This window comes from Lachancea lanzarotensis, scaffold LALA0S14 (genome assembly GCF_000938715.1).
Source record: "Lachancea lanzarotensis genome assembly LALA0, scaffold LALA0S14, whole genome shotgun sequence".
NCBI classification, from domain to species: Eukaryota; Fungi; Ascomycota; class Saccharomycetes; order Saccharomycetales; family Saccharomycetaceae; genus Lachancea; species Lachancea lanzarotensis.
The window spans coordinates 28517-51251 of NW_019212892.1; the positions used below are offsets into that span (position 1 = coordinate 28517).

The 22735-nt window shown below is 43.5% G+C and overlaps 11 protein-coding genes and 1 pseudogene across 12 annotated transcripts; 6 read left to right on the plus strand and 6 right to left on the minus strand.

Moving 5' to 3' along the window:
• Positions 1 to 167: 167 nt before the first annotated feature.
• GIP4 (LALA0S14e00342g1_1) lies at positions 168 to 2636 on the plus strand (the record flags this gene model as incomplete). The annotated part of the gene is made up of 1 exon (XM_022771399.1): positions 168 to 2636. One exon carries the CDS (start codon positions 168 to 170, stop codon positions 2634 to 2636), a length of 2469 nt encoding a protein of 822 aa, XP_022631035.1.
• Positions 2637 to 3098: 462 nt separating this feature from the next.
• Positions 3099 to 4478, plus strand: PRP45 (LALA0S14e00364g1_1; the record flags this gene model as incomplete). The annotated part of the gene is made up of 1 exon (XM_022771410.1): positions 3099 to 4478. One exon carries the CDS (start codon positions 3099 to 3101, stop codon positions 4476 to 4478), a length of 1380 nt encoding a protein of 459 aa, XP_022631036.1.
• A 95-nt stretch (positions 4479 to 4573) lies between these two features.
• POP5 (LALA0S14e00386g1_1) lies at positions 4574 to 5062 on the minus strand (the record flags this gene model as incomplete). Its single annotated transcript, XM_022771421.1, has 1 exon — positions 4574 to 5062. The coding sequence occupies one exon, from the start codon at positions 5060 to 5062 to the stop codon at positions 4574 to 4576; it is 489 nt and encodes a 162-aa protein (XP_022631037.1).
• Positions 5063 to 5315: 253 nt separating this feature from the next.
• ALA1 (LALA0S14e00408g1_1) lies at positions 5316 to 8177 on the minus strand (the record flags this gene model as incomplete). The annotated part of the gene is made up of 1 exon (XM_022771432.1): positions 5316 to 8177. The coding sequence occupies one exon, from the start codon at positions 8175 to 8177 to the stop codon at positions 5316 to 5318; it is 2862 nt and encodes a 953-aa protein (XP_022631038.1).
• A 1433-nt stretch (positions 8178 to 9610) lies between these two features.
• KRE5 (LALA0S14e00430g1_1) lies at positions 9611 to 13582 on the plus strand (the record flags this gene model as incomplete). The annotated part of the gene is made up of 1 exon (XM_022771443.1): positions 9611 to 13582. One exon carries the CDS (start codon positions 9611 to 9613, stop codon positions 13580 to 13582), a length of 3972 nt encoding a protein of 1323 aa, XP_022631039.1.
• A 409-nt stretch (positions 13583 to 13991) lies between these two features.
• TEA1 (LALA0S14e00452g1_1) lies at positions 13992 to 15986 on the plus strand (the record flags this gene model as incomplete). Its single annotated transcript, XM_022771454.1, has 1 exon — positions 13992 to 15986. The coding sequence occupies one exon, from the start codon at positions 13992 to 13994 to the stop codon at positions 15984 to 15986; it is 1995 nt and encodes a 664-aa protein (XP_022631040.1).
• Positions 15987 to 16588: 602 nt separating this feature from the next.
• Positions 16589 to 17236, minus strand: LALA0_S14e00474g (annotated as a pseudogene). The gene is given in 3 exon segments: positions 16589 to 16645; positions 16645 to 16935; positions 16937 to 17236. Coding segments are annotated over 3 exon segments (648 nt in total).
• A 274-nt stretch (positions 17237 to 17510) lies between these two features.
• On the plus strand, positions 17511 to 17993 carry LALA0_S14e00496g (LALA0S14e00496g1_1; the record flags this gene model as incomplete). The annotated part of the gene is made up of 1 exon (XM_022771465.1): positions 17511 to 17993. One exon carries the CDS (start codon positions 17511 to 17513, stop codon positions 17991 to 17993), a length of 483 nt encoding a protein of 160 aa, XP_022631041.1.
• Positions 17994 to 18275: 282 nt separating this feature from the next.
• Positions 18276 to 19349, plus strand: LALA0_S14e00518g (LALA0S14e00518g1_1; the record flags this gene model as incomplete). The annotated part of the gene is made up of 1 exon (XM_022771476.1): positions 18276 to 19349. One exon carries the CDS (start codon positions 18276 to 18278, stop codon positions 19347 to 19349), a length of 1074 nt encoding a protein of 357 aa, XP_022631042.1.
• A 326-nt stretch (positions 19350 to 19675) lies between these two features.
• Positions 19676 to 20161, minus strand: UBC11 (LALA0S14e00540g1_1; the record flags this gene model as incomplete). The annotated part of the gene is made up of 1 exon (XM_022771487.1): positions 19676 to 20161. One exon carries the CDS (start codon positions 20159 to 20161, stop codon positions 19676 to 19678), a length of 486 nt encoding a protein of 161 aa, XP_022631043.1.
• A 252-nt stretch (positions 20162 to 20413) lies between these two features.
• On the minus strand, positions 20414 to 21319 carry MTW1 (LALA0S14e00562g1_1; the record flags this gene model as incomplete). The annotated part of the gene is made up of 1 exon (XM_022771499.1): positions 20414 to 21319. The coding sequence occupies one exon, from the start codon at positions 21317 to 21319 to the stop codon at positions 20414 to 20416; it is 906 nt and encodes a 301-aa protein (XP_022631044.1).
• Positions 21320 to 21761: 442 nt separating this feature from the next.
• RPA43 (LALA0S14e00584g1_1) lies at positions 21762 to 22661 on the minus strand (the record flags this gene model as incomplete). Its single annotated transcript, XM_022771510.1, has 1 exon — positions 21762 to 22661. One exon carries the CDS (start codon positions 22659 to 22661, stop codon positions 21762 to 21764), a length of 900 nt encoding a protein of 299 aa, XP_022631045.1.
• Between the last annotated feature and the right edge of the window lie 74 nt (positions 22662 to 22735).

The window sequence follows — 22735 nt, forward strand, 5'->3', positions numbered from 1 at the left end:
ACTGTCACTGTCTACGAACTGGCTCAAGGCGAGTCACTATTATTTGCTTGAGCACTACACACATCTAGGACCGTTTGGACAACCGGATACACGAAAGAACTCCCCAAAGGAAGGCTCAATTCGACTTTTTCTCTGTTTTTGGGACTGAAACTGCCTTGTTCTTCTATATGTACATCAAGGCAGCCGCTTCTGCCTTGAATTCTGTTCCACGAGGGACGGGGTTTCTCGACCATTATGATGTCCAATTAGTCAAATGTCGAGCCATTGTTCTACGTTTACAGGAGTTTTTACGCATTCTGAAAATCCTCAACACAACTTCAAAACGCAGGACTGAAGCCCGTTTCATCATTCCCCTTACAAACTATATTTTGGCACTTTACGGATGTTTTACCTTAAACATCTCGGAAGCACTGAACAAGAAACTTCTGGGTATCAGCGAGTTCAAAACAGTCGCAGTACCAGATTCGATACCCGGATTTGAAGCAAGTTCAGTGGACATTCGAATTGAGCTTGCAGCTGTGGGATCGGATCTCGAAGAAGTCAAGAAAAACGTCTATAATGTACAACTGCAAGGACAAACTTTGGAAAGTGCGATCAAAATAACCACTACGGCATTGCAAGTTGCAGAGCGTGTTTACGGCATGTCTTTAACGGAGCGCAGCTTCAACAGACAGCCAGATATTTCTGGAAGACGTTTCGATCTAGACGAGACAGCATTTGATGAGCTTATACGACCTGGTGAGGTTTCTATGGCCTTGGATCTTGCTGTTCTAATAAAAAACTATGATTTGGATACTTCTGATGCTTCATTCGAGAAACTCAATCTACAAGTATTGACCAAGTTCAGAGAGCATATGAACGAAAAAGCCTTGAGGCCCGTCAAATCTTACCACACGTCGCTATTTCGGTTCTCTAAAGCCGCATCTGCTAGTCAGGCCAAGATTATAATGAACTTACCACATTGGCAATACACGATGCACCGAATGTATGCATTGCTTTTGAGAATTCTGTACATTCTTTCCATCACAAAGGCTTTCCTGAGGCAAGTTTACATTCCCAACAGGCAACACTTAGTAGCGCCCAAAACGCAGCTTCGATCTACAAACGTTTATGAATATCAAGAGCTGCTAGAAAATGTGCGGAGAATTTGTCTGGACGACAATGATCTCGATGAGCTAGTCAATTTTGTCAACAGCTACAACCGGAGTGGCTCCTTTCTCATGGTTCAACCAGCAAATATCTCAGAATTTTTCAACACTGATATCTCAAGTGCTATTCGCAAACTAAGACTATACTTCCAAATTGTAGATTCTTGGATTAAGATGTGGACGCATATTCAAGAGAGTGGAGAAGCGATGGAAAACCTTGATGTTTTACCTGAGTCAGAACTGATTAAGCTCGTGGAAGAGCGTCTTGCTAATGATAAACTAGAACTCATGGAGAGGAAAAACCAAGAGAAAGCTGCGAAGAATGAGGCAGCGAACAACGAAATGGATAGAAGTCCTCCCCTCAAAGATGCTGCGAGGTCTACTCCGATCAGAACTGTCTTCAGAAGATCATCCTTGCAACGGTCAAGTCTCTCTCCTACGGGCAGTGATGCGTCTCCACCAAGCTCACTCTCTCCCCGGGCGCTTAGTAGGTCACCTTCGCTGAATAATAAAAAGACAACCATCCTCGCCAGAGCACCGAGAAATGGTAGCAACTTATCTTCGCCGGTCGTGTCTAGACGTGGATCTGTTTCAGAAAATGAGCGAACCGCTGGTATAAAATCACCCGTGGTTGGGAAACATGTCAGTGGTGGTAATGACCGTACACGTGCCCCAGGAAGAAAACGGTCTGCTTCTTTGCAGTCAGGGTTGCATCCTTCTTCCGAGCCTGCTCCTTACGGTTTGCCCGGTGACACCACGCGATCTAACTCTTTGCAAGCTGGGGCAAGTCTTAATCAGCGTATGATACGCAATTCATTTGCCCAAGTGTCTGGTAACTTGCTGGGTGGTAACTCTAATTCGCAAAGGGGACCAACTGTTGTTTCACCAACGCCGCTGAAAAATCCCGCAAAAGCAGTGCGATCGGCTTCGCCCTCGCCCATTTCCAGGGACAAGTCTCCTTCTAAGTCCCAACTCGATGGTCGAGGAATCGATGATCTTCCAAATATAGGGTCCTTGGTTCTGGATGATGAAAAGTTAGCACTCGTTTCCCTAAAGTTCAGTTCTGAAAGCAGCGACTCTCATGTCTCGGGTAGTTCGAGTGAAGCGGGCATGGATGGAGGAGAAAACAGGCCGGTTCAAGATGAGAGTGAAAATCAGGTCATGGACATGGATGTAAATGTCACTGTGAAAAGAGTCCGGTTCACTGGGGTCCCGCCATTCTCTACCAATGAAGACCCACGTCCCAAAAGAAGAGGCTGGTACAAAAAACCAGCAGTCTTGCGCTATCCACCTCCCCCACCCCAATATGCTATACAGAAATACACACTGCGACAAGAGGGCGCTACTTTCCACAACAGTTTGCGGGAGAATGAACTCGAAGGCAACAGTACAGCTCCAAAAAGGTCGTCACTTCTTGTACAGTCGGATACAACGAGCACTTCTGGGCACAGGCTGGCTTCCAAATTGCGGGATAAGCTTATTCGATGAAGGATGGGCAGGTATTACGTTGGTATTGGAATTTTTAGGAGACATCTTTCTCTCTATTCTCTACAGCAAGCTGCAAGATCCTTTCGCTAGCAATACAAAGCTGATTAGATATCAACGCATCTGATTCAGAAGCCAATTGACTACCAGATCGCTGAGTCCAGATCACTTTTTGCGATGAGTTTAGCGTTTTATCATCCCGACATGGTTTCAACTCCAAACTCGAAGAACATTCTTCAACAATGCTTGAGGAGGTCCAGCGGGCTTGGTCCGTGACCTGGTAGCTAGTCACTGTCTGACAGCTTGTTAGAACTGATGATGGCATGATCAGGTGATCCGCTGATATTATAGATCACCAATGACGAATATTAAATCTGGCATGGAATCAATTACTATAGTAAAATGAAAGGTGAGATGAGATGACTTTAGCAGGAACAACAGCTTTGAGCAGAAAGAGACATAGAGATGTCCTTCTCGTACTCTTTGAGCGCTTTGCTACCTAAACCAAAGCACTCGCAGAACGTGCTTGAGCCCTCGAGCGAAATCCAGGAACTAATTGCTCTATCCAACGATCCTATAACCATTGACAATGATGAGCAAGAATCAGACACATTTACCGATCGAGCTGTGAATTTTCAAGCATTTTTACCCTTGAGACAAAAATTCCCAGACCTTAAAATACCACTACCTAGTGAGACGGAAGTTCGCGATACTTATGAGCATACGAAAGCCTTTTTTGACACAATTTTGAAAGAAAAACTGAATCCGCAAGGCACCACAACGACGAAAGGCGTAAAAGGCACTGATGGTACTAAGACAATAGAATATAAAAGTGGGAATGACAGCAGTGGCGAGAGGAATCGTGTTTTGAAAATTGTGGATCGGAAGGTCGATCCTTTGCAGCCCAAAATGTTCAAAGTTAAGAAAGTGGTTAAACCGCTCAACGAAGATGAACCTTTTGCTCCCATTTTGCACAGATCAGACGACAGAGCACCTCAGCTCAGTAAAGAAGAGCGAGAAAAGTGGGCGATTCCGTCTGCTATATCAAACTGGAAAAATCCTAATGGTTACGCAATTGCGCTGGATAAAAGAGTGGCCGTCGATGGTAAGTCAAACCGAGGATCTGATCTTCATCATCAAATTAACGACGGGTTCACGGAACTTTCAGAGGCACTGGATACTGCTGAAAAGGATGCCAGGCGAGACGTAAAACTGAGAGCAGAAGCCAAAAGAATGTTAGCGGAGCAGGACGCTCGTGACAAAGAAGAAAAGTTGAGACTTTTGGCTCTCAAAGCTCGTGAAGAAAGAGCAAATGCTGCCAAGAGCCCTGCTGCTTCAATTGGAAACGAAGACGACTCCGTAAGAAACCGGGAAGCTGAGAAGAAGAAACGTCGGTTGCAATTAGAGAAAGACCTAAGACAGTCCAAAATGAGTACAGCTGACCGTCTGAGGGCTTTGGCCGCTAAACAGAACCGTGAAATATCTGAAAAAGTGATTATCGGCGCAGCTAAGGCCTCCGATACGTCTGGCGTCCAGTATGATTCTAGATTTTTTTCCAAAGCAGCGAATGCTAATGCCGCAAGGAGCGCAAACCAAGTGTACGACAATCCTTTATTTGTTCAGACAGGCATTAACACTATGTATCGTCCCAATTTCTCTCAGCTGGCGGATTCTCAACGGACAGAGGATATCACACAGTCTTTGGGTAAACAAGTGTTTGATACTACCTCTGAAAAGAGAGGTCGCGAAGGACCTGTTGAGTTCACAGAGGCGCAAATGGATCAGGAGGAGCCCGCAGCTTCCGAAATGGAACTCGATGCCTCTAGAACGCATCGAGCTACTTGATTTGATATCTATCATCATGTAACTTCTAGGTTTATCTATGCAGGCCGTAGACTATTGCGACGTTTTTTTCCTTCAAAGGAACCTGGTTATCTCAGTTAATCCCGAGCGTCATCTTCGCTCACGCTATCGAAGTGTTCACTCTCTCTGCTGTTTTGAAATACAGCTAGTAGCCTTTCGCTACGTCTCATGGCATGTTGCTCGATCCGCTTGATGGTACCACTTACTTTTACTGCATTCAAAATGATCTCTTCAATGCCTTCAATCTTGTTGATTAGTGTCAAAGCTACTACTACCAGTTCGTAGTCTTCCCGACTGCATCGTATTATCCCAGTCGAAGTTCGATTGGAAAAGTACTTCATTTGAAGCAAAGAGTTCACTTTCCCAACTCCATAGTCACCGAAGTTGTATTGCAGGACTTTTCGCAGCTCTTGTATTATTGTTTTCGTACTGATTTGTGCTGAACTAGCCTGGTGATGTCTTAAAAGGATCTCTCTCCGTGACGAACGTTCTGATGAGCTATTCTCTTGAGGTGCGGTTGGATAAAGTACTTCAAACAAAATATACCGACTTTTAAGGCGCACCATGGTTCGAAAGAAGCTCTAGATATGTATCCAAAATGTGTAGATATTGCCAGGTATTGTTTTCAAGAAATGTTCATAGATCTGTCAAGTTTCGTCGATTTTGAAAGGTTTATAGATGTCAACAATGATATGTAGAGCTTCAGCATGTCAATAAAGATTTGAGAGGAGAAGAAATCGAGGGCAGACTAAAAGGTTTGAAATGTTTTACAATTTGTACTGGAGCGATTATCTAGAGATTTTATACACAGTGAACAGATTAAATTGAAAGCTTCTCTTGTAGAAGTTCAGAAACTTCCTTGACAGCGTTCTCAATCCCGTCTGGCTTGTCACCAACACCTTGGAAAACGTTGGCTTTACCACCAGCCTTACCACCAATATTGCGAGAAATTCTGTCCAACAAGTCGCGACCAACAACACCTTTCTCGAGGGCTTTGTCGGAAATGTAACAACCGTGGGCAACCTTTTCGCTACCGTTCAGCAAATAAATGGTTTTGTCTTGGGCCGAGGTCTTCATGTAAGTGACAGCTTCGGTGATGGCTTTGGCGTTGGTTGGGATATCGATGTACTTGACGAAAAATTGAGCAGATTCGTTTTCTGCGAAAAAGTTCTTGACTTCATCGACGGTCTGCTTGGTTTCCTTCTTAGCACGAGTTCTAAGCTCATCTTTAACAGCTTTTTCAACCTTGGCAAACTTGGTCTTTAGGTCGTTTTTGGCGAGGACAGAAATGTTTAGCTGGCCAAGGTTGACACCGAGTTCCTTTAGTTTCTTCTCCTTCAGAGGCGAGAATGGCAATTTATCAGCGGCTTCAAGCTCTGCGTCGAAGCTAGATGCAATTCTTTGCACTTCATGAGCTTCGGTACCCGAAACTGCAACGATTCTGCGAATACCCTTGGCGATACCACTTTCCTCGGTAATGACAAATTCCTTGATGTCACCGGTCTTGTTGACGTGGGTACCACCGCAGAACTCAACCGAGTACTTCTGCCACTCTTCGCTCGTTGGGTTTGTCAACAAATCGTCAACCGGTTTGCCGACGGACACAACGCGGACAGGATCTGGGTAACTTTCACCGAAGACTGCACGAACGGATGATATTTGCTGAGCCAAATGCAAAGGAACATTTTTGAAGTATACCTGCAGATTGGCTTTGATCTGCTGGCTACACACATCTTCAACTTTTTTCACTTCGTCCAAAGTCAGAGCCTTTTTATGGGAGAAGTCAAACCTCAGTTTTTCTGGGCTGACCAGGGAACCCTTTTGGTCGACTTCGCCTCCGAGCACTTCTTTTAATGCAAAGTTCAAAATGTGGGTACCAGTGTGATTGTTCTTGATAGGGAAACGGCGTAGTTCATCAAAGGAAGCAATGATTTTGTCACCAACTTTGAGTTCACCTTCAGCAACAAACCCGGTGTGGAACACGTAACCGTTATAAAGCTGAACATTTTCTACTTTAAATTCAGTAGAGCCGTCAATCACCAAAGTTCCGACATCGTATTCTTGACCACCTTGCTCAGCGTAGAAACAGGTTTGGTCAAGAATCACACCATATTGATTGCCCACTTCGCCGGTACTAGAAACAAAGTTTTCACCATCGTAGATCTTCAAGACCGTAGCCTCCACGTTGGCAGAGGTATACTTTGGAGAGTCATCAGTCTTAGCAACGCTTTCTGAATTCAAAGTTGAGAGCCCGTGAACATCTAGCTTGATCAAGTCCGAAGCGCTCTTTTTACCGCCCTTTTTAGAAGCCTCGTAAGACTCCTGTTTAGCCTTCTCGAAGCCAGGACCGTCAATTTTCAAACCCTGTTCTTCGGCCATCAGTTCCGTCAAATCGACGGGGAAACCGTAGGTGTCGTATAGTCTCCAGACTTGAAGACCATCCAACGTCTTGGCCTCAGTTTCCAAGGCGGTCTGGGCGTACTTTTCAAATAATTTTTCACCTCTGTCTAGAGTCTTGGCGAAAGAAGCCTCCTCTTCATCCAAAATTTCGAACAAATAGCTTGGATCTTTTGCAATTTCAGGGAACATACTTTTTGTTTGTTCTATCAAAGTGGGAGCCAAAGTAGAGAAGAAGTTACCAATTGGGTAGTTCAAATATTTACGCGCGTAACGAGCACCTCTTCTCAAGATACGTCTCAGCACGTAACCTCTTCCCTCATTGTTTGGCACACCACCATCAGCCAACGCGAACATTAGCGTACGTACGTGATCGGCCAAGACTCTATAAGCTGTGTCAACACCGTCGACATCTTCAGCTCCGAACTTTCCGGCGTAGCCTCTAGCGCCTGTGATTTCTTGAATACGAGCAAACAGCGGCTGGAACACGTCAGTGTCGTAGTTGGATCTAACATCTTGCAAAACAGACACAAGTCTCTCGAAACCCATTCCGGTATCAATGTGTTTGGCGGGCAAAGGTCTCAATTTCCCGTTCTGTTCTCTGTTGTACTGGATGAAAACGATGTTCCAGATTTCCAAAACGTCCGGGTCATCCATATTGACCAAGGACGACGCATTTCTGCCTCCGATACGGTCGTAGTGAATCTCAGAACAAGGACCACATGGACCTTGTTCGCCCATTTCCCAGAAATTGTCCTTTGTGTCACCGGTCAAGATGTGGTCGTCTAGAACCCCAACTTGGCGCCAGAAGTCGCGCGCTTCGGTGTCTGCTTCCAGTCCCTGTTTTGCATCACCTTCAAAATAGGTCACATAGAGTCTGTCCGCTGGAATTTCGTATACTTTGGTAAGCAACTCCCATGCGTATGCAATAGCTTCTTTTTTGAAATAATCGCCAAAAGACCAGTTCCCAAGCATTTCGAAGAAGGTGTGGTGGTAAGAGTCTCTTCCGACGTCTTCCAAATCGTTATGTTTACCACCAGCTCTAATACATTTTTGCGAGTTCATCGCACATTTCAAGTTATAGAAATCGGAAGATGGATCCACCGTACCCAAAAAAATGGGCTTGTATTGATTCATACCGGCATTAGCAAACAGCAGCGTAGGGTCATCATATGGCACAACTGGGGAAGAAGCAACAAACTTATGGCTACGTTGACTGAAAAAATCCAAAAATGTGGAACGAACGTTAGTTGCAGTCCATTTTTGCTTGTCACCGACAGTCATTTTGGCTCTGGTAAAGGAAAACCGGGTTAAGCTCTTGCGCAGCACTTTTCAAACACCTCGGGGCGGTTCAAACCGTGAACTGGGGTCTCTTTATCTCGGAAGATCCTTATGGTTTTCCCAGTATCGGTGATGAGATAAAAGGAAGATTTTGATATTTTCGCTATATTGAATAGTAAATTTTCGTCAAGAGTGATGAGCTGGTGACGTGAAAGGAAAAGGCTACGAGCAACCGATATGGAAGTATAAGCCTTAAGAGGAGGCTGATAGGAATCATGCTTTGGTATCTTTGGATGGACTTCTTTTATCTTGATGCAAGAGTGAAATCTGTATCGGTTTTCTTCGGTTAATTTTGGGAGCTCAGAAGCACTGAAGTGGGTGTTAGCTAAATTTCGAGACGCAGAACGGTTTTGAGTGTATAACAGCTTGACTCTAAGGCTCCATCTTTTATTGTAGATATTGTTTTGATGAGAATGTTGTGCTATTGTGAGAATTGTATCACTTTTTACTATCGTGACGGCGCCATATTCAATAACGTTAACAAGACAGGTATAACCTGGTGAAAGCAGAGTGGGTTGAAATCTGCATTGGTGATTGACCAAGAGGAAGAGATCTTTGAAAGTCCAGCGTAAGTAGCTTTGCCAAAGGAGAAAGAAGTTTGATGTATGCGGAGAAAAGTAAGCTGCGGCGCCTAAGGAAATTGTGATCGTGCTATTTTTTGAGGGCTTTCTTCATCATCAACAGAGCAAAAGCAGTTCATGGCCTCAATCGCATCACTAATCGTACATTGTACTGCTCTAATGCAAAGTTTCTGGTAGCTAAAGCTAAAACCATGTTGAAACCAGCAAGAATAGCATCCCACGTGACCGACGTCAGCGACAGATATTTAAATGGAAATAGTTGGAGCTTTACAATCGGCATGGAGTTTTAAGCCGACCACAGCTCTTAGACATTCATCTTGGGCTATTTCCTTTGCTGTATGGTGCAGCTATAGTCAGTCGAATTCCTTCACAGATGATGAACCTCTATTCCAACATTTCCATCTTACACATTGAAGACCCTCTCGAGAGCAAACCAATGCAAAAACCTTGTCATTTATTCCCTTTAGATCTTCACAATTGAGCACTTAACTCGATCACTTCAAGAATCAATGCGGTATTCTCATTTTACCAAATTGTATTAAATGTTCAAATGTCTCACAACAATGAGGCAAGCAAACATTCTTAATGCTCATAATCGTACTTAAATGTATCCAAAATATGCGTTGTATCTTTTAAACCTTTAACATCGTACTATTTATCGTGTCGCACCTTGATCTCTCGCCGTGTAACGCTACATGAGCTTCGAAATTTGGCGCCTATTACACTTGAATCAGCATAGCTGAGAATGATCGATGTTGTAAAATAAACAATAACACATTGAACCTGAGCATCAAGATGTTTGGGTCCATCTTTCTGATACTTCTTGGTGTCTTCCATGTAAGTGGATTGACCACCATAACTTTCCCGCACTCTTCGTCTGGCCAGACATTACGGGCTTGGAACACTTTAGTCAAATTAGTGGATGATCGAAACGTCTTGCAGCAATTGTATTTCGAAATTGCAGGAGTTGCGGATGATTCAGATGACTGGGATGGAGCTGATGATTCTGCTCAATTTTCGGACCGCATAGTGGATGTTTTATATTCCTACAACTCTGATTTGGCGGGTCTCTTTCCTTTGCATTTCGCAAGCGAACCGGGGTTCAGTTCAAATACGTCAAATGAAAACTTCTTTATACTCAATGACAAAAAATTTCAATCACCCGACGATCTTTTCTATCTCAAGAGCTCTGATCTCGCTGCCCAAAAATTAACGATTGAGAGTGAAATAACAAGTCCGGAGGACGTCATTCTCGGGAGTAATGAAAACGCTCCTCTTATTCAATTTTACGGATGCGATCGTGTCTCAAGTTGGGAATCATTTAATAGAAACCTGCTCACAGAGTGCCAGTCTGGGAAAATAAGGTTTTTGTGGAGAAGTACGTGTCCAAACGACCAAATTTTGGATTTCGTGCCTTCTGCTGTAGCATTAACGGTTAAAAATTCACAATGGGACAAACCTGTCGAACTTCCCTTGGAGGTGCCCGAATCCTTCAGAGACAACGAGTACTATGCACAGCAAGTCAATGATGCGAAGTTGAGTGATCTCGACAAAAAAGTAACATCTGCTATCTGTGACCTCTACGAAGAGACTAAGGACTTCTCAAAGACTTTAAAATACATGAAACAAGTGGTTGACAATTTTCCTGCACTAGCCCAAAAATTGACAAAATTACAAGTCTCGGACACGAAGCTCGTCGAAGCCCTGAATAAGACAACTGAAAATGGTATTGATCATACTATGCTCGGCTTTTATATCAATGGTCAGTATCACAAACTCTCGAATTTGGATAAAGTCTCTGTTGTAGAAGCTGTGACAGCAGAACTGACTCGTATTGACCTAATAAGGAAACTACTGCAGGATTATGAAGGTTTGAACGACAAAGAATCTACAACTGTAGCCAAGGATCTCGTACAGAAATTTTCTACTCACTCGCTGGCTACTCTTCAAAACTCGCAGCCCGCCAAATATGATTTACATCGCGTACCCGGCTTTTCGGAAAGCGTTATCTACTTCAATGACATTGAGAATGGTGCAGTTTACAAAGAAAAGCTAAGTGACAATATTGGCGAGTTTTTCAAGCAGTCAGAATTCGGTCACATACCGGCTTATAGGGAAAACTGGAATGAAGTTGTCTTTGTTATAAACTTATCCGAACTCGAGTCGAAGGACACATTGGAAGCTTTACAAGGATTACTCAGAGCAGTATCAGTTGTCGAAAACGGACACCCTCAGAGAATTGGTTTTCTTCCCATGGTAACCAGCTGTCAAGACAATGGTTTACTTCGCAGGATATATGAGTTAAAAAGTAAAAGTTTGAAAAGGCTTACAAACTACCTGCAAGAATTGTCTGTCGGAACCGGAGTTAGATCTAGTGAATATAAAAATCTTCCTCCAGTGTTGGATATTTTGCATGCCAAGTTGAAGTTGAAGAATTCATCCATCATCATCAATGGCGAAATATATCCCTTCAAAAGCAACCTATGGAACTATATGATAGCCAAAGTGATAAAAAAAGATGTTTCGTACATCAAGGATGAGTTGCGCCGTATCAATGCTGCTGGTGTTCTTACTGCCAGAGAAATACTACACAGAAGGTCTTTCACCGAGAGAAATCTAAAGCTCGCACCAGACTACTTTGAGGATGCAACATACTTTGTTACCAATACGACAGTTTTAAAGAAATTAGGAACAAGACTACTTGAATTCACAAAGAGCAGGGATCATAATGTACTGCATACCATTTCTATCGTTGATGACTTCAATACTCCATTAGCGCTCAGAAGACTGCTTAACGCTTCAAAAGTGGGACTTTTGGGGGTAAGGATTAGAGCCATACACACGGGTGTGGAAACAAAACAATGGAACAAGGTTCGACAACTAGTGGAGAATTATTCCTTCACTAATATCGAAAAGATTATCTCCACCATAAAAGCGAAAAGTGCAATCAATGTTATCGATCATGCAGTTTTCAACGCGTGGATATTTGAGCTGCCATACGATAAATCTGTCAGAAACTCATTCATGACAATCAATGGAAGATTCGTACAGTTTGAAGAAGATGAAGTGCCTTCTACAAACGAATATGAAATGATTTTGCAGCGCGAAGCACTACGTGTCCTTGATGCCACCCAAGCGCTGCAGGACATCTTTCCTCACTTTTTAGACACAAGCATAGATTCTGATCTGATTGAAATGGTATCAAGTGTCTTAACGAAATTGTTTTACGATGGGCAGCGTTTTTACAATAATGGCATTGATTACACCGCGGAAGGCTCATTATCCCGAATTGATTTGGAAGAGTTTGTGAATTTTGCTGCTTACAATTCTTTTCAGCATTCTTCGGACGTCAAAAAAGTTGATATCACACTGATCGTTGATCCCCTTGAAGAAAGAACGCAGAAACTTTTGACGCTGGTCTCTGAATTACAGGGATTAGATTTCATAAACATTCGTCTACATTTTCTGCCAACGATGGATCTGAAACTTTTTCCAATTCATAGGTTCTGGTTTGAAATCAGCGATCTGACTCCAGAAATCGAAGAGCCTGGCAAATATTATGTTGACATTGAACGTCCATTACACTGGCACCTTGGTCCACTAAAGGAAGGAAGTGCAGAGTTTGAATATGCTATACTCGAAATAAATGCATTCGACGACGCGGCAGTTCCCTCAAAAGGTCTCGTTGAAGGTAAAGGAAATGTCTGTCTTCAGTTAGTTAACAGAGAAAACAAAGTTATCGATAAAACCTTTACATCAACCACGTTCGGATACGGCCAACTGAGAATTCACAACCTGGGAGGGCATTATCGAATTGAAAGCTGTTCCGAGAACCTTAAGGTGACTTCGTTCTCGTTTGACGCCCATTCGAATTACGCACCTGCCAAGTCGTTTGACGTCACCAGCTTCTCTCCTTTGCGCGCTTACGTCAAAATAAAAGACGAGGAGAATTTTCAAACAACTGAAAGTCTTGACGTTGTGAGGAGCTCGGTTGACATTTTCTCAATTGTTGAAAATCAGGATGAAGAGAATGCACTTAAAGGCTTAATCGCCAGCATCCTCAACTCAAATTTGGAAAATGGCATTAGGTTGTGGGTCTTGACAGGTGAACCACCTTCAATTGATTTACTTCAATTTCTGAACGATGTGTCCAGGAAGTTTGGAAGTCGTATCAAATTCGAATTCATAAAATATGACTGGCCGCGTTGGTTAAGACCACAACGTTTCACCGAAGATGAACTTGTGGCCGTAAAGGTCTTGATGCTGGATTATGTTTTCCCAGGTGAAGTCGATAAACTCATGTACATGGAGCCGGGTACCAGACTTGAAGATCTCAAAGCCTTATGGGAATTTAAATTCGACACAACTTTTTGCCTGCCCCGTGCGTACCATTCAGATGGCATACCGTATTGGAAGGAGGGCTATTGGCAGACTTTCTTGAGCAAACACAATCTGAAATTCCATGCAATTGATCCGGTCTTCATTGTGAACCTTACCAAGTACAGGAATGATCATGTTGGTGAAAAAATGCGGATCCATTACCAACGCCTCTCTGCTGGCATCAACTTTTTGGCAAAAATAGATCAGGACTTGATAAACGATATGCAGCCGAAAGTCCCAATATCAACGATGAGAAGGAGCCTAGTTGCACAAAAAGTTACTCAGCGAGACTGGGATGATGAAAATATTGAATCATTATACAGGCAACTGATAGAGGATGACGCTGCACCAGTGAATCAAAACGATTTTGATCATGATGAGCTGTAAGTCCTCGCGAAGCTCCAAGTAAGCTGGGACATTAATACTCATCTATTTACGAACAATGGCTGACTGGACACAAGACGTGGAGAAGTGCTTAAAGTTGGCTAACGTGGATTGTCTGCGAAGCTGCAAGAAGGTATAATTTCACCACCACAACATGAGTAGAGTCCGAGCCAATAATCAATACCCATACCTCGAGTTTAAACCTAGGCTCAGATCCGAGTACTTCGGACGCGATATTCATCTTGCGTCGGAATCTTATAAAGTGACCACAATTGATGAATTATTTGACAAGATGCTATGAAAGTTGAATGATGATCAGATGAATCAAACTTGATCAGCGGTTGAGTTCTACCCGTAACGGTTAACGAAGTTGGGCACCCAATGCTTGTTCACACGTAACTCTGCACTCGTCATGAACAACTTAAAGACTGCTGGTGGCTCGAACAAAAGGGTGCTAGATGAAATCACTTCAACAACAGAGGAAACCCAATCTAGTGAGAACTCATTCTTGGAGCCTAAAAGACTAGCTTGTTCCAACTGTCGACGTCGAAGGAAAAAATGTGACCTGAAATTCCCGTGTGGGAATTGTTCAAAGCTGAACTTAGAGTGCAACGTCAATATGGAAGATATGAGAAAAAGACGGCACACGGCGAGTTATGTGGGCTCTTTGGAATCTCACGTTGCCTCATTGGAAACAAAACTACGAAATCTAACCGATACCCTTGCGTCTATAAGCGGTTCTAATCTTTCCAAAGTTGGTTCGAACGCCACGAAAAATGGCCCTGGTCTTTCTTTCATGGGTAACATTTCAGAGGATTTGTTAAATGGTTGTAGCACCAAAAACATTCCGATTTCTGAAGTCAATAATCTAAGCTCCTTGAATGATGATAGCTTGCGCAAGAAAGGGTTTGTAAAAGGAAGCATCTATCCCGAGGGACCTGCAAGCTACAAGCCAAATAGATCCGATCACTCTGTAATCAAACCGAAGAACAGAATAGCAGATTTGAAAACCACTGTGATTGTACGAACAAGCGGTGAAGATGGAAGAGCTCTCAATGCCAACGCACAAATTTTAAAAAGTCTATCTAACTTTTACGTTTGTCTTTATCCCGGTCATTTCGTATTTGTTCATCGGGAAAGTTTCCTGTACGGCTTCTTCAATCACAGTGACGATAACTACGACAGTTCTCAATACTGCTCCGAAGAGCTCATTTATGCTGTGGCAGCGATTGGGGCCAGATTAACGCCTGATTTACGAAATCTTGCAAAAACTTACTATCAAAAAGCAAAAGAGAAACTCTTGATGATCGTTTTCAGCGAGCATAGTATAGCCAAGATTACAACTGTTCAGGCACTTTTGTGTTTAGCGTTTTATGAGCTGGGCAATGGCCAAAACCAATTGGCTTGGTATTTTTCAGGGCTTGCCATTCGGGTTGGACACGATATGGGTTTTCAATTGGATCCTAGGGTGTGGGTGACAGATGAATCAAGTTCTAATGAGCTCTCTCAAAGTGAACTTGAAATAAGAAGTCGAATTTACTGGGGTTGTTACATTGCCGATCATTTTATATGCCTCTTGCTGGGCCGCACCTCAACGCTGAGTGTATCGAACTCCACCATTCCTGAAAGCGATGAATTACCAGAAGTTCACGGTACAGAGGAATTTCGATTTGATAGTAAACACGTTTTACAGGTCTCACTACCACTGAAAAATTTGGTAATCCTTTCGAGAATAGTGCAGGTCTTTACGGCCAAAATATTTATTGAGCCGAGCAGTACGTCGCATCGTATCGAATATCTTATCAAATTTAACCTTAGGGTTTACAATTGGCGACAGTCATTGCCTCATTTTTTGAAATGGTCCAAAAACCTGATTAAAGACCTAGACAGGTCCACGGATCCTACCATCTGCTATTTTTGGTACCATTACTACATTGTACTTTTGACATTCAACAAACCATTCATGGAAGATTGTAAAGAGGCTAAAACACTTGTTTTAGAAGTACTTGGAGAAGTCAAGACTTTATTGTCTAATTTTCAAGTTAAGTTTGGCAACTACGAAAAAGGTGGTATCTACCAATTGTACAGTTGCCTTCTATCGTTAGCGTGCTCTCGAAAATTGTCCAACATGTCACTTCCAGCGCAGGCGACACTTACTGTGGAACCCGCGAAAAGGGATTTGAAGTTTTTCACAGACGTTTTCCAACAATTTGGCGTAAGTTACGATTTGCCGCGGAAACTTGACGAAGAGCCCGACTTGGAGGTGGAAAACGATCCAACTTCTATCAACCAGTTGAACAATTTGGCGTACACACATGATTTTTCCTTAAGCGACGAGATCGACGATCTAATCAAACAAGTATTTGGGTTTGAAAGCTGGTCTCTGAACACTGGCCATTCAGTGTAAGTAGTTTTCGGTGTTGAGACTGGTTTTGATTTTTCAAGCTTTGTAGTTGAGGCGAGCGTTAGAGAGCTGAGAGAAGAGTACATGAGATACAATGGTGTGTTAAGTTTTTAGATAAATGTGATGAAAAAATAGAATGCTTGCAAACACGTTGAAAAGCTTGAACTATAGTCCGATTTTCAGTACTGAAGAGCTGAGGCTATCGTTGTGAACCCCTGAGCTGGGAGTTTTTTACCCATACATATTGTTTAATTCCTGTACCTACTTATATCCTCTATGTCGTTACTTTGGCTTTCTTATAGCTCAGTAAACATATGAGCTTAGATTTATATTATATACGCCTTGTTGACCCCCTCCTGCTTTGCTAGAGATACCAAGACAGACTTTGTCTAATTACGAGGACCGTAAGTTAGACTCAACGTAACAATTCCATTTGGTAGGCTCCGTATACCGCTGTTGAACTCCACGCACCCTTCAGAAAAAATTGTCATTGCAACGAAACCGCGAAGTTCATTTTTCGCAACAAGTATCTTTTTTTTTAAGTTCCCCTTTGAGATCAGCGTTTTTTTCGAATGGGCAGCTGTCCCTACGAGCCGCGCATATCTTTACGCTCTGGCAGAAAGTTTTGCGGATTCCAATTTGGATACCTCGTTGCAAAGAGAAGTAGGTTGCGCTCTGACACTTCTTTTTTCAAGATAATTGATCCCGGATATGCACTCTCTTGATCATCTCGAGGGCTACCATCGAGACTTCGACCGGCTGCTCCTTCAGAACTAATCTTCTCATAGATCTACATTCCGCAAATAATGCTCGCAATAACCTCAACTTCTAGAGTATTACGGAACCACTGCCGACAGCTAATATCCACGTTAAGACTTGAAAGATGTGGAAAGGCTGTCTGAGCAGCTTTCACGTCGGTGATTTTATTGAAGAACGCCAACGTATCTTTCTTCTTTTCTAATCAGATATGAATTGTCTTTCGGTTTCTTGTGATCTGTGAAAGCAATGCTTCCAATTGTCTCATTCCCAAGACATACCAAGAAGCCGGCGAGTATATTCTTCATACGTTCAGGAAGCCAGGTGTGATTGTTGGGTATAATGAAGTTAGGGCTTTCCAATTGCATTATCATGGTATTGAGCACCATACGATGTACTGACAACTCAAAAAGTATGTTGGTGTGCTTTTCTACTATTAAGGAGTATCATAGTAAGGCTATTTGAGGGCATTCGTAGTAGTTTACGGGCAGAGCTGACTATTCCCATGAATATAAGCAACACTACTTCTTTCTATCCAAGAACAGCCCTGAGACAGCTCATAAATTCGTCATGATCAGCTATTACAGGCCTTTTTTGAGCGTTGACCATTCTTACTTGATGTTCTGGAGATCGAATTGTATCCGATGAGTTAGTTGTTATATTAGCATTTCAAGTGAAAGACTGGGTGTCTGGGTCTTCAAGCACAAGTCTTACTCGTAATGTTTTAAGCACAGAGGATTCGAGCCCTTATTTCATGATGTCACGACGGAAATGTCATTGAGATTGCAACCACCCAGACATTTAGTTAAGAGACCCAGACATCCACGAGATCCTGACATCCACCCACCCAGACACCTGAGAATCCTGACATCCGGCCACCCAGACATTTATTTTCACCACCCACACACCTGTACATCCAGTCACCCAGCCACCCAGACATTATGCTTAAACACCCACACACCTGTACATCCGGACATTCGTCCACCCAGTCATCCCGCCCCGTTTCTTTTTTCCTTCTTTACCGTCTTTGCGACCCTTCCATCTGTTACCCGGCCCGCCCCTTCCAATTGCCTCCGCCCCGATGTTTCTTTTTTTTTGGTAGGTCTGTTCTTTTGGCTCATTTCCCCGGAAAAAAGCAACTCCTCCCACTTCTTTTGGTCGCTAGCCACGAGCAACAATCGGGAGTCCCAGGATACGAAATATCACTCATCACAGTATCTCTACCGGCAATATATAAAAATGCAAAAGCGATGAGATGAGATGAGATGAGATGAGATGAAGCCGTTACAAGAATAACTTCGTTCTTCTTACTCAGCAATAGAAAAGCATTGCAAGCTCTTAAAGCTCTGAAAGCCTGAGTATATATACGTACAATTAGTGAAGTCTAGCGTACCATCTTTTCAAGTGTGTTTTTTGACAGCTTACCAATAGGTTTCGCACTCGAGAAACAGACACAACAAGATCTATTCGAAAGCGGTACTTTGGAAGTGTTTCTTTCCCGCTGCATAGAATTTGACTATACTTCATACTGGCATCATGGAGATCAATTCGCCTCAGCCAGAACATGCTCAATTGGTTGGGTCCCGGGTGCACCCCAAGACGGCCGCTTCCGGCCGTCTTTTAGCAGCCCTACACCAACAGGTGGTTAGTGCCACCAATGCGGCCAGCAGACCCGGACCCGGGTCGATTGATGCGGCTTTGTTGGAGCCTGCCATCGTGGAAAACCAGCTCATCCCATCTCCACCATTGTCGCCCAAATTGGTGGCTCAGGATATCAACGACTCGTTTGAAAACGACTCCAAGACCCTGGCTCACGAAGAAGACTACGATTCGCTACTCGTGAGCCCGATCAGTGACGCCCAGGTATCACCCAGACGATACCGTGCAGCAACGCTTGGGTTCCTGGCCCAGTACCGGTGCATAGATCTGTCAAGGTCCCACAAACGGTATCCAGGATCCTCTAATTACAAAACAGCTCGCAGAACCCGCAATTACACATTTTCCCCCGCTGGAGCAGCTTCTCACAATTCCGGAAACTCCGATTTCGAGAGATCGTACCGCACGCGGCGTGTCACTGGCAACATGGCCTCTCAATCGGGTTCAGCCCTACGTCGCCCTGGAAATTTAGAGCTTTCTCGTGATTCCACACCAGTCATTTCAAGACCCTCAACACCTACAAACAGACATCGCAAAACCGCACAGGTATCTTCGCCATTAGCTTCTGCTGCAGCAGTATCTGCCCCAAACATGAGTTGGGAGCGTTTACCAGACTACAGTCCGCCAATATCGTTGCTACCTAACAACAACAAGTGTCTGAAAGTTGAATGGAAGGGTTCATCCATGGATCTTTCTGACGATCTTCTTAAGGACCATCTACATCCAGCAGAGTTGCAATTGGCTCAAATACTAAGGCTGCCATGCGACTTATACCTGGACTCCAAGCGCAGACTTTTCTTAGAAAAAATGCATCGTTTGAAGCAAGGGTTACCGTTCAGAAGAACTGATGCTCAAAAGGCATGTAGGATTGACGTGAATAAAGCGTCCAGACTTTTTGCAGCCTATGAGAAAATTGGATGGTTGCAAGATGACAAATTCGAAAAGTTTCTATGAACCAGCGAAGTTAGCTTTCGGTTCAGGGTATATGGAACACTGGCATTTTATTTTTTGGTAATGATTTTTGGTAATATCTCGGGCAATTTTTTATGGTACAGGGACAAACAACGGTGATCCAGTTGGGAGAAGCTAGGTTTCACCGTAATCTGGAAAGTTTTAATAACTTGATTCATTTCAAGAACTTTTTATTACATTTTTTATACATGTATATGTATGTTTCAACTTCTTTTTTCCAGCTTTTGAAGCAAAGAAGAATCTAATACTATTCTTTTGATAAAATCTGTTGTTGTAGTGTTGCGGGCCAGCCCATTCATATTTTTTTTTCAGTCCTCAATTTCCTCGTAGCGCGCCAACAGTTTCTTCTTGTATTCTTGCATGTCATTATCCCACAGATCTGCGGCCACTGCGTTTAGAGGAGAGCTATTGTTGGGTTCTTCCAACAACGATTGCAGTGATAGCAGGATTGTCTGAACGTTGTACACTGCAGACCATTGATCTTTCAAAATGTCCAAACAGATGTTTCCGCTCATATCTACGTTTGGATGCCACATAGGACTCACAAACCGAACTTTTGGCGCCGTGTATGGGTACGTCTGTGCAAACTCTAAAGCGATCTTGAACTTTAAATCCTCATATGGTGTTCCCTCGGGCCCCGTAACAATACCACTCCATTTGGTCAAATCCTCTTCGCTTTCAGGGAAAGCGCTCACCCCAGGAGAAGGTGACATCATAAGTTGCACCAATTCGCTTTGTAGTCTTTTCACTACCGAATGGCCCTCTGGAACCTTAGTTCTCCCATTGTTTTCCATTTGAAAAGACGTTGTTGGCTGAGTCAGGTTGAGTCACACAAAAATCCACCGATCCTCGAGTTTACCTCTACTTCTGGATCCTTTTCGAGCGATGAGCTCTTGATCAAGTTTCTCGTGGTAGTTCTAATTCGTTATGGCCAACAAACAAACAGCACACAAGTAAAATACAGATAGTCATAGGTCATGTGATCAAGGTCACATGTTCCGGCTACTTTTTAGTCATGTGATCTTTGGGTGTATGGGTGGTAAATGTCATCTGGGTTCGGTAGCGCGTTGTAACGCGGACAAGTCGGGCGAATTGACTGGTAGTTCGTCATCTGGTAGATGCGAAGTTAGTAGCGTAGAATCGTGGTCCGAATAGTGGTTTTTAGGATTTGGTTGAGACTCCTCGTTTGCCAAAAGCTCCTGAAGCTCCAAACGCGTGTTTTGAGCAAGATATTGGGTTCTTGAATGTAACAACGGAGAGTCTTCTTTTTCAGGTGCGGCCACAAGACTGTGAATATGATGGGAAGAGCACTTGTCATTAGATTCGAGGACCAGCCCGCGAACCTGCGACACCACGAACCGGAGACTTTCGTTAATCGGGGTCAACGAACGCCAGATTGCACGTTGTTCCTCGTTTGTTGCAACGTTCTCGTCGGCAAACATTGCCATAACTAGCCGTTTGTATTTTTGTATTTGCCACAATAGTCTCTGGGAGCGGTGCAATTCGTCCCTGAGCTGTTTGTGTTGTTGTAGTTTGGAGCGCAATTCTTGAAGTTTGTTCTCCACGCTAGCCACCATTTCGTTTTCTTCTGCAGATTCTGAGGTGCTTTGCAGCACCAGCGAGTCGTGATGTCGGAGACGAAACGACCCGTTTTCTATCAATGATTGTGGAATTTGTAGCACGTTCCGTAATATGTACAATTCCAGTTTGTCAAAGCTTCTGTCCACGGAATGCTCCCATAAAGTCTCCACTTTCGCAATCCCCACGCGAATCTCCTCCGTGTAGTCGTGGCCACCCACAAAATTGCGTTCTAACAAGTATTTTTCCATCGCCTGTGTGCATTTATACATCAACTCATTAACCGCGTTTATAATGTCGTCTACCAAAGAAATAGGCGGGTAGCCCAGATGTTCCGTGAGTAGAAGCGTCGTGCGCATCGTGGGCGCCGTCATGGTCTCTAAGGAGCTGAGAAACGGTGGAAACGAAAGGATGTGGATGAGAAAGCTGCGATCAAACTAGTCGTGTTGTTTGCATTAGTTCAGGATGTGATGCATATAGAGCATTTCGATATTAATTTAAGAATGTCGTTATTAGTGACGGTGTTAGGTAAGCAAACCTTTCATACGTCACGTGATACTAAAATCTATGCTAGTCAAAGAACGTTTAAGGTTTAACTAACGGTGCGTGGTCCCGAATGGACTATAGATATAATCATGTCAGACTGTATTTTTAAAAGCCTGATATTCCCTCTTAGTTCGTCAAACTTCTTGTTTTCCTTGTTTTTCTTTTCAGTCTCTCGTCAGTTTGACTTCTTTAGCTCATCTCTCTATCACCTAATGCAAATGTGCTTATTACCACTATACATGTATTTGTACAATCACTTGACAAAAATGATTACTCGCTATCGCTCGAGTCGCCACTGCTGCTGCTAGAGTTGCTCTCGTACACGATCTCCTCTCCATTGTCTTCTTTTACTCTCTTGGAAAGCTCAAGATCCTTGTGGCTCGCCTTGTTTTCCGTCGAGACTTCATCATCAAAAATGATTTTTTTATTGGACACAACGGGCAAGTTTTCAGCTTGAGAACGGTTTTGTTGGCCCGGCACTTCGTCTTGAAGCAACGAGCCTTCGAGCGATATCACTTTCCCTGTCGTGTAAACGTTTCTCACCGTGAATTTTAGCTTGCCATCCAGCTGTTGCCCGTTTTCATCCACCCAGTGGCCAAGCGATCTTGGTTGTTCCGCATCACCGTCATTTCCACCTTCTTCGGATCCATTGATGTCCTCATTGTGTATAAAAGTCCATTCCGGTGGAATTGTAGTCTTTTTTATGCTTGCATTGAAGGCATCGTGGATCAGAAGACCGATATGGGATGGAGATTGTATGAAAACCCAACCCTCAATTACATTGCCCACTTGAGGTTGCCATACGTACAGATCTACGCTGCACCATGCAAATCCAAAAGGTGTGTCAGCACTCACTTTGATTAGTTTATGTTCGGACAACTCATCATCTGGACTCGCATCTTTAATTTCAAGATTCTGGTACCCCAGCACAACACCACCCACATCACTGCTGTACTTCATTATCATTGGGTTCAAATGCTGTTTCTTAATGCCTTTGTTGGGCTCTCCCATATATGTAGGCGCCAGCGAAACATACATCGATACGGGCACACGGACGATGCATTTCGATGTACCGGTGGTTTCATCTAAAGGATTTTTGAGCGCTTTCTTATGCCTCTTTACAAATGCCACATTTCTCTGCTGTTCTGAAGACCTTTTCGCGCTTGACATGGCGTCCTCCTGGTTGAAGGCTAGAATGCATCTTTCAGCTATGGTACCAAAGCGATGCGATGCGATGAGCTTAA